An 11,214-nucleotide genomic window follows, 5' to 3' on the forward strand; every position below is an offset into this window, starting at 1 on the left:
GGTAGTGGTGATTAATATCTAGCGGTGCTAGGATTGCTATTATGTTGAAACGTGCGCGAGGTGAGTCTCGTTTGATAATGTCCTCAAGAGGAGCTCGAACAAGGTTTTATTATTCGGAAAACTGGCCAGTTGGAGTTTTATTACTCTATGAATAATAAATAAATGTTTCTTGCTAAGTCCACTCTTGGAATTAATAAGACATTAATTAATTAAGTCCATAGCAGACATTAATTAATTAATGGACATTTATATCTTAAGCGCGGGAAATAAATAATAAAAGTGGAAACCCGGATTACTTGTAATTTCGGATTTGGATGGGGAGAGTTCAATATTACTTCTGTAGTGGCTGCTCGTAATATTCCAATTATAACTTATATTAAATTGTGGGTTCAATTTAATTAGTAAAAAGTAAATTGGATGAGCCCATATCCAAAACCTTCCATAGATCCCTGTCTGGGCCCAAAAGGAACTTAATATAAATAGGAGAATAAAGGAGACAGAATTATCACAATTTTATTTCTTGTAATTTTTGAAATTTTCGAAAATCTCCAGCTGAGGAGAATTTTCGAATTCCACTCCTTTTCCCAAAAGGATTTCTTCTGTCTTCTTTATTCGAGTCCTAGTATTTTGATAAGATCAGCCCACCCTGATATCGAGATACAGTTCGGGAACTAGAGAGAAGATCCGTGGTCTAGTATTGAAGATCATCACGTGGAGAAGGCGCGAGCAATCGACGATTATTTGGAGAATCAAATCGGTAACTCTAAACCGTAGAAGTCATGTTTAGGATTTATATTTTCTAAGTATGAATTATTTGCGTTCTAGCATGCAATTATCTGTTTAACATGTGAATTGATTAATCACATAATCGGTCAAATAGATCCACGTCTGATTTATTTGTTTTGTACAAGTCTTCCGCTGTGCAAGGGGCACCAAAACCCCATCAACACCTGTATGTATCTTCCAACTAACGCAAGATAATTAGTAGTAATAATTAAATTTTTCCTTAATATATAGTTAACGATAATTGCATTTAGATAGATCCCAAAAGGCCAAACTATAGTTATCTGTCGAAACAGTTCTTTTCAAAATTCTCAATGTCGAATTGTTCAACCAAATACCTCATTGTCCTCCTCATCTTCACCTCCATTTTCTCCGGGTTCGAGATTCGACAATCCCAAGCTTGCCACCCTACGGATAGAGAGGCACTCCTCGATTTCAAGAAAAGAATTAATTCAGATACCTGGGGTGTTCTTAGCAGTTGGATTCCTAGTCTTTAAAAATGGTAATCGAGAGAGGTATAACAAGACTGAGAAGACATATTGGAAGTAGAGCGAAATAGTGTTGTGTATTTCTTGTGTATTTGAGATACTCATCTCCCTAGTATTTATAGGGAGATTTATGCCTCGTTGAGTGCACCAATTAATGAATATTGGAACTACACCACAACTAGGAACTCTACACTATTAAGTATGCTCTAGAGACTCCACTGTAATGAATGTTGGGCGGCCATTTATGATCCGCTCTTTCCAACACTCTCCCTCAAGTTGAGTAACGGTATCTCCGATGCTCAACATGCCCAGAAAATCTTTGAAAACTTTAGGACTCAACGCCTTTGTCAGTCTGCAAGTTGTTCCTCAGATCGAACAAATGGAAATTCGATGATGCCGCCTTCGAGTTTTTCTTTGATGAAGTGACGATCAACTTCAACATGTTTTTTTCTGACATGCTGTACAGGATTCTCTGAAATGTTGATTGCTGCTTTGTTGTCACAAAAAAGTTGACTTCTCCTTGTCGGTGGAAAGCCAATTTCTGTTAACAATCTTCTAAGCCAAAGTATCTCCATTAGACCACTTATGATCCCTCTAAATTCAGCCTCTGCACTTGATAAGACAACAACTTTCTGCTTCTTGCTTCTCCAAGTAACTAAATTACCCCCAACAAAGGTAAAATATCCTCCAGTTGATTTTCTATCAACTGGATTACTTGCCCAATCGGCATCGGTGTACCCATCAATTTCTAAATCTTCTTTTTTCTCTAAGAATACCTCATAACTGGATGTTCCTTTTAAATATCTTACAATTCTCATGACAGTATCCATGTGGTCTTCTTGAGGCTAATGCATGAATTGGCTAACAACTCCGACTGCATATGTGATGCCTGGCCTAGTATGAGAAAGACCTACTAACCGTTGGTATCTTTCACGGTCTGTAGGTTTAGCTCCATCCACAATCTTCAATCTATGGTTGGGTATCATTGGAGTTTCTGCAGGCTTGCAGTCAAGCATGCCTGTCTCGGCGAGCTTGTCAAGTATATACTTCTTCTGCCTTAAAAAGATTCCGTGCTTGGATCTCAAAACTTCAATCCCTAGGAAGTACTTCAAAGCTCCTAAGTCCTTCATTTCAAATTCCTTGAAAAGATTCTCCTTCAGATTCTGGATTTCTTCAACATCATCTCCTGTTATGATCATGTCATCAACATAGATAATCAAACATGTCATTTTTCCATCCCTTTTTTTCAGAAAAAGTGTATGATCTGAATGGCTCTGTTTGAAGCCATGTTTGAACATTGCCTGACAGAATCTTCCAAACCATACTCTGGGTGATTGCTTTAACCCATAAAGGGTCTTTCTCAATCTGCACACCTGTCATTTCCCAAATTCTCCGTGAAAACCTGGTGGGACTTCTATGTAGACTTCCTTGTTCTTCTCAAGTTCACCATTTTGAAAGGCGTTTGTAACATCAAACTGGTAAAGTGGCCATTCCTTACAGGCAGCTACAGAAAGAAGAGCTCTTACTGTATTTAGTTTGGCCACAGGGGATAAAGTTTATTCGTAGTCTACTCCATACACCTGAGTATATCCCTTAACAACCAATCTTGCTTTGTATCTCTCGATTGAACCATCTGCTCGTCTTTTTATGGTGAAGATCCAACGACATCCTATTGGTTTCTTTCCCGAAGGTAGAGTACACTTCTCCCACATTTCATTTTTTATCAGGGCATCAATCTCCTTCTTCATGGCATCCCTCCAGTGCTTGTGTTTCATTGCCTCCTCGAACGACTGCGGAATCTCTTCTTCTTCATAAAGTGCCGCTTCGAATGCCCTAGCCATTTCGGTAAGGTGTCCTTGGGTAAGATTTGCAATAGAGTATCTAGATTTCCGTCCTTTCCAGTCTGGCAAATATCGTCGAGGAGGAATGCCCCTCGTACTCCTGTGAGGTAATCTGCCATGCCCTTTCTCTTGTTCTGTAGATGGCTCTTCTGTATCATGTCATGTCTCTTCTTCTGTAGGTAGCTCTTCTGTATCACTTATATTTTCCCTGTCACTGTTAGCAGTAGCAGTTTCAGGTAGGATACCAATATTGGGATCAGAAGTTGTTACCTCAGGAATCAAAGACTGGTCAGATAGCTCGACAGTGTTCTGAGGCGACATGTTCTGTTCATGGGGATTCGGCTTTCTGGTGGTATTACTCCCTTCCGTTGTTGGACCGACTTCTGTGACAGGATTTGGCTCTGTGAGAGGATTTGGCTCTGGTAGGCTAGGTTGGTTGTTTTCCCTTTGAATATCCACTCCCTGAATGGCTTCTCCTCACAAATGTAGCCAATTTAGTGCGTCACTGTTTGGGTTTCCTGTCTCACTCTCCCCCTGACCGCTAGATTGGCTATAGAAGTATTCATTCTCAACAAAGTCACAGTTCATAGTAACATACATGCGATCTGTCGACGGATCGTAGTATCTATACCCTTTTTTATTTTTCCCATAACCCAAAAAGACACATTTGACTGCATATGGTGAGAATTTATCACGGTCATGTTTGGGTATGTGAGCAAAAACGGTGCACCCAAATATTTTGGGTTCGAGGATGACAGATGATGGGATCGAGTCTTGGGAAGAGAAGACTTCTAAGGGGGTTTTGAAGTTTAGAATTCCTGTGGGAAGACGATTGATGAGGTAAACAGCTGTTGCGATGGCTTCCGGCCTAAAGGATTTAGGGATGTTAGACTCTATAAGGAGCGCACGGGTGATCTCAAGGATGTATCGGTTTTTCCGCTCGGCTACACCATTCTGTTCGGGCGTATAAGCACGCGAAGTTTGGTGGACAAGGCCCTTTTCAGTAAAGAAAGATGTCATCCTAGAGTTCACGTATTCCCTCCCGTTATCAGGTCTAAGGATTTGAATTTTTGAGTTATACTGGGTTTGGACAAGACGATAGAACTCAGTAAATTTTTCAAAAACTTCTGATTTAGTCTTCAAACAATAAATCCAAGTCATACGTGAAAAATCGTCAATAAATAACAAAAAAATATCTAAAACCTTGTCCTCCAGTAACTGGAGCAGGACCCCACACATCAGAGTGAATCAAAGCGAAAGGTGTTTTTTCTCTTGTATTGTTTAATTTGAAGGAATGTCTGTAACTCTTTGCCAAAACACAAGTTTCACAATTCAAAACATGCGTAGAAGAAACTAACTCAGGAAAGAGTAAGCGAAGATATCCTATAGATAGGTGTCCTAACCGGCGATGCAAGAGCCAAATCTGTCTGTCAGTCAATCCGTGAGTCAGCATCGCAGTACTCTGTTGGGCTATCTCATCCACGTAGTACAGTCCATGTCGCTCAGTGCCACGCCCAACTATCGTCCCCGTCATGATATCCTGCAACATACAAAAACGAGGTTGCATTAGCAATTTGCAGTTGAGATCTCTTGTTACATGACTAACAGACAAAAGTTTGTGTGACAATGACGGAACATAAAGGCAATTCGAGAGGTGAAGAGTTGGTGAAATAGTGATTGTGCCCGCCCCTTTCACTTGTGCCAACTCCCCACTGGCAGTTTGAACAAAAGTTTTTGTGGACTGGGAGATATCAAGGAAATCCGATGCATCGAAGGACCGGAAGGGATCACCTCAAACATAGTATAATACATTTTATAATACACCATTAATAAGTTGACAAGTGGATCCTATTTTATGGTTAAAAAGGTTATTTTTAAAATTTATTTCCTTCACTTTCTTACTACCATATTCAATCAAGATAATTTTGTTAACTCTTGTTAAAAAAATATCATAGGTCAAATTTGACTTTTTTAAAAAGATTATATAAAAAGTGTTTACGTATTCTAAAAAATATATAAATGTCAAAAATTTCCTATTTTATTTCTTTTTTTTATTTTATTAATCAACCAAGTTACGCAACTGTTGTTAAAAATATTTAATAAGTCAAATTTTATTTACTCCAAAATATTTATATAAAAAGATTAAATTTTTATGTATTCCAAAAAATTTAAAAATTTCTTTTCTAATTTTATTAAGATTGTTTGATTTTTTATATCTGTAAAAGATCTCGATCATATAAAAATGTATAGTAAGTAATTAACTTGAATTTGACCAAATTTCATATTTTATATAGCTATTATCGAAATAGATAAAACAGTACTCTATAAAATAATTGCAAAATTTTAATTAATTAAAAAAAAGTTTGACGTAATTAGTTGATTCTATTAGAATTTTAAAAAAATATTCTACTAATTATGTCAACTCTTTTAACTTAATAATTTAAAATTATTTTTATAGAATATATATAATAAATTTATATCATTTTATATTGAGATAATAGCTATATAAAACATAAAATTTGGTCAAGCTTTAGGTTATTATAATTTTATATAAGGGCGACGTTCTTTGAGTGTTATTAAAAAGTAAATCATCATAATAAAATAAAAAAAGAAATGAAATGGGAAATTTTTTACATTTATATATTTTTTTGAATACGTAAAAAAGTTATACTTTTTATATAATCTTTTAAAAAAGTAAAATTTGACCTATGATATTTTTTTTAACAAGAGTTAACAAATTTATCTTGATTGTATATGGTAGTAAGAAAGTGAAGGAAATAAATTTTAGAAATAACCTTTTTAACTATAAAATAGGATCCACTTGTCAACTAATTAATGGTGTATTATAAAATGTATTATGATATGTATCAGGTGATCCCTTCTGTCGAAGGACATGGTATCGGTTGCCCCACAGTAAAAAAATCAAGTGGTGGTCTTTAGGACCTATGTGGGAGGATGATGAGTATGCAAGAGGCTGGAAAGAATTTATACACGGAATGGATGGCTTAAATTAAAAAATATGGGATGTAATTTTCGAATTTTCGAAAGATGGAGGCCTTTTTCCGGAATTTTATATCATTGTAGAGCTTTTTTGATAATTTTTGGAGAGCTGGGGTGTTTTTTGATATTTTGGATAGCTAGGGTGTTATGGGGTATATTTTGAGAGTGTCCAGGAGTTTGGGGACCATTTTGCAGAATGAGAGGTGAGTGGGGTATTTTTTCAGAGGGACTTAGACTTGGGGGGGCATTTGGCAATTTTTGATGAGGGTTAAAACACCCCCATCTTTCCCACTCAACCGTAGCATCTTCCACCAAAACTTCTTCAACGTTGTGATTTCCGACGGGAAATTGGAGGCAGCCGGTTCTAACGGAGTTGGAGATTGGTTTCTTCTTGGGCCGCCGGCCTTCCTCCGCTTCTTTCTTCTTCCTCGCTGCACAACCTTCACCACCGACGCTGCTTCAGCCTGCGACGGGTGTTGCTGCCGTCTACTGCTTCCGCCGCTGTTGTCTATGGCGGGTGCCGCTGCAGATTGGTCGCCTACTACAGCAGCCATCTGTTCATCCTCCGAGAGCTCTACCATCGGGTCCGGCGGCTGCTGACTGTATACTCTGCGGAATCGATCAGAAGGGAAACGAGAGTCTGTTGGTGCAGTCTCGGGAGTTTCTGCAGCTTCATGGTCAGCTGCGTCTCCAGATTCAGCATTGCTGCCGCTTTCTTTGCTGGGAGCTGAGTTGCTGTTATCAATGGATTCCTTACTTTCTTCACCATTTGGGTGTGAATGAGTTGCAAAGAGTGGCTGTGGCGGAGGAGGATTGGTCTCTACGCCGAAGTTCTTCAGCTGGTATGGATTTTGGTATTGTTTTGTGTTGGCTTTGTACAAATCAATTAGATTTGAGATTGTCTCAATCAATAGCTCGGGAGTGTGTATTTGGCTTTCCTCCATTTGAGGTTTTTTGTTGATTTCCTGCTCTGATACCATCTTAAAGATGGTAATCGAGAGAGGTATAACAAGATTGAGAAGGCATATTGGAAGTAGAGAAAAAGTAGAGCGAAATAGTGTTGTGTATTTGAGATACTCATCTCCCTAGTATTTATAGGGAGATTTATGCCTCGTTGAGTACACCAATTAATGAATATTTGAACTACACCACAACTAGGAACTCTACACTATTAAGTATGCTCTAGGGACTCCATTGTAATGAATGTGGGCGGCCATTTATGATCGCTCTTTCCAACACCTAGCAAAGATTGTTGCACAGCATGGGATGGAATTGAGTGCAACCCTTCAACAGGCCGAGTGATCAAGTTGGAACGTTTCGGCGTTTTCGACGACGACGGCGATGTGCGCGTAGACACCCCAATGTCCGGAACACTGTCCCCGTTTCTTGGGAACCTCTCTTCCCTTCAACTTCTCAATCTGGCCGAGCTGCAGAACTTAACGGGCACCATCCCGTTTGAACTAGGCAAGCTCACTAACTTGCGCGAAATGTACCTAGAATCAAACAGTCTCGAAGGATCAATCCCGAGCTCCTTTGAGGACTTAAGTCTACTACAAATGCTCAGTCTTAGCCAAAACCGTCTAGTGGGCCCCATCCCTCGTAATCTTTTCAAGAAAATGACATCATTAAAATACCTCTTTTTCGACAACAACAATTTGAGCGGAAGCATCCCACCGTCCATTGGGAACATGAAATCCGTCCAATACATCTATCTATTCAACAACAAACTTTCTGGCTCGATCCCAAACTCCATAGGCAATCTACGACGAGCCAACACCCTGAATCTCAAAAACAACAATCTCAGCGGAAACATCCCCACAAGTATCCGCAACATGATGGGTCTCGTCAATATAATCTTCAACAACAACAACCTCACTGGCAAAATCCCACCCCAACTCGCCAACTTGCGCGGCCTCCAATATATAGACCTTTCTAGAAACTCCCTCACAGGGAAGATTTCGGAGGGAATCTTGAATCTTGAGAGTCTCGGCCAGTTTAATGTTTCGTGGAATCGGTTGAGTGGGAAGATTCCGCCGCATAAATTCGGTTTTCCGGCTTCGGATTTTGCTGGGAATCCTGGTTTATGTGGAGCTCCACTTGCTCCGTGTAACAACTAATTACGTGTTGTTTTGTAAAGAGAATAATATAATTGATTTTCATCTTATTTCTCCAATAATGACATTACTATTTTATTTATCAATCTCACATATCTTAATCCTTTATAAATTTTTAAAAAAATCATTAACAAAAAAAAAGTAAAATTGACAAGAAAAAAATATAATTCCTAGAAAAAAAAATATCAATCTCACATATCTTAATGCTTATGTAGTTATTTTTCCCTGATGTTACTTTTGCTTCGAGTCTTTTCAAATGAAGTTAGATGCGCATGAAATGCCTATTTTACATCTATAATTACGAGAACTTTTAAATTTGATCGAGATTTTTTTAATTGATGATGATTATGGTATTCGAGTTCAATTTTAAGACATTATGGTGTGAGCTCTGCTATTTGGTGATTTAACGTAGAAGTTGCATTGTTATATTATTATATATGTTGATTGAAGTTGCTCGATTGTGAGGTACAAATGATTAGGTTAACTTTTGCGGAATATATTTGGATAAGCATTTTCTAGAACTGTTATGAGTTAAAATTGTGGAACAGAAAAGGCGATTGAAGATGTTGGAATTGTGGTAATGATTGGGATAAGCATTTTTTTTAGTAATGTTGAAAATTATGTAGTATTTACATTTGAATTGATTACATAACTCATCCATTCCTTTAATTATAAAAAAAAAAGTCAATTCCTTTAATTATGAATCAATTAACATTTAATTAATGGAGTATATTTGAATTGATTATATAACTCATCAATTCCTTTGATTATAAAAAAAACGTCAATTCCTTCAATTATGAATCAATTAACATTCAATTGATGGAGTATATTTGAATTGATTACATAACTCATCAATTCCTTTAATTATGAATCAATTAACATTCAATTAATTTAGAATCAATTATCAATCAACTCTATTAATAAAAAAATCATTTTTATCTTGTTTTCTTCGATATTATTTATTTTTATAGTATATATTTTTTATCTCAAATTAATCAAATATTTAGTTTTTCTTTTCAATTAATATCTAATTTTTTTAGAATAAAGCTTAATCAATCTATTGGAACTTTGATAAATTAAATATAATTCTCAATAGTCAATAGGAATTTCATTTAACTAATTAAGAAAATTTAAATTTTCAATCTTGTGTCTTAACTATAGTACTATATTGTTACTTCACAGTATTAAATATTAACCGGCAATATATCTTCTAACCAAGGCAAAAGAAAATTAATACTCCCTCTGTCTCAGAAAGTTTGTCACCATTTTTCAATTCTGTTTGCTCCACAAAATTTGACATATTTCAATTTTTGTCAGTCTTGGTAGTGGAACACATATTCCACTACCTCATTTACATTCATATTTTATTATAAAACTATATATAAAAGTAGGATATTCAACTAACTTTTTCAACTTACTTTCCATTACATTTCTTAAAACTCGTGTTAGGTCAAAATGTGATAAATTTTAAGGGAATAATTATTTTGAATCTTTTCCTCTTATTATAGAGCATTATTTGATTTACCACAAGTTATTATATAAATTATGATTCAATTTATATATTACTGTGTAAATAAAATAAGTTTAATTGAATCAAAAAAAATAAGAAAAAGAAGAATTTTTTTAAAAAAATTAATAAAACATCAAATTTTAGAAACTATCGTGTATACTATAAAAATATAAGAATATAACCGAAATTTCTCCACTAATTAACATTATTGTATATCTTCTAACTAAGGCTAGATAATTAGTAGTAATAACTAATTCTTTTCCTTAATATATAGTCAAGGATACTTAGTTTTTCAAATCACTTAATTTCAAATTCTCAATGACGAATTATCCAACCAAATACATGATTGTCCTCCTCATCTTCCACTCTATTTTATTCGGCTTGGGGATTCGACAATCCCGAGCTTGCCACCATACCGATAGAGAGGCATTCCTCGATTTCAAGAGAAGAATCAATTCTGATCCCTCGGAATTGCTTGGCTCTTGGATTCCTAGCAAAGATTGTTGTACATCATGGGATGGAATCAAGTGCGACTTTTCAACGGGCCGAGTCATCAGTTTGTATCGTCCAGGGGTCTATCCCGATGAAAAAAATGGGAGTGTATACACCTCAATATCTGGAACATTGTCCCCGTTTCTTGGGAATCTGTCTTCCCTCCAATTCCTCAATCTGGCCGTGTTGAAGAACTTAACGGGCCCCATCCCGTCTGAATTAGGCAAGCTTATTAACTTGCGCGAAATGTACCTCGGATCAAATAGTCTCGAAGGATCAATCCCAAGCTCCATTGGGGGCATGAGTCTACTACAAACCCTCTCTCTTCACCATAACCATCTCATGGGACCCATCCCCTATAATCTTTTCAATAAACTGACATCGGTAATACTCATCGATTTTAGTCACAATAATTTGAGCGGAAGCATGCCTGAGTCCATCCAATCTCGCGTCATTGGATCTCACAAACAATAGCCTCAGCGGAAGCATCCCGCCGTCCATAGGAAACATGAAATCCCTCGAATACATCTCGCTATCCGACAACGACCTTTTCGGCCCGATCGATAACTCCATCGGCAAGCTACAACGAGTTGATTTCTTGATCCTCGAGAACAACAATCTTAGCGGCAACATCCCCTCGAGCATCGGCAACATGACGAGTCTCATCAACATATACCTCTCCAACAACAGCTTCACCGGAAAAATCCCACCAACCCTATCAACACTCGAGAGCCTATCATACCTAGACCTATCTACAAACAGCCTTTCCGGCCCGATCCCATCCCAACTCGCTAAATTGAGCAACCTCGAATTTCTATACCTCACACGCAACTCACTCACAGGGAAGATATTGAAATTGATATCCAAGAGAGAAGAGGAAGAAGACATTGTAGGAGAATTGTTTTCTTTTTCGTATTTCATCGTTTGGAGTAAGCCTCTTAATATAGAGGCTTACCCTAATTTACAAATGGTAATACTATCTCCTA

The 11,214-nt window shown here is 37.0% G+C and overlaps 1 protein-coding gene across 1 annotated transcript; it reads left to right on the forward strand.

The window, feature by feature from the left end:
- The first annotated feature begins 7,099 nt into the window (after positions 1 to 7,099).
- Positions 7,100 to 8,229, forward strand: LOC125209308 (LRR receptor-like serine/threonine-protein kinase GSO1). Its single transcript, XM_048108908.1, has 2 exons — positions 7,100 to 7,115; positions 7,373 to 8,229. The coding sequence occupies exons 1-2, from the start codon at positions 7,100 to 7,102 to the stop codon at positions 8,227 to 8,229; spliced, it is 873 nt and encodes a 290-aa protein (XP_047964865.1).
- Positions 8,230 to 11,214: the final 2,985 nt, after the last annotated feature.

This window comes from Salvia hispanica, chromosome 3, assembly GCF_023119035.1.
Source record: "Salvia hispanica cultivar TCC Black 2014 chromosome 3, UniMelb_Shisp_WGS_1.0, whole genome shotgun sequence".
Taxonomy (NCBI): domain Eukaryota; kingdom Viridiplantae; phylum Streptophyta; class Magnoliopsida; order Lamiales; family Lamiaceae; genus Salvia; species Salvia hispanica.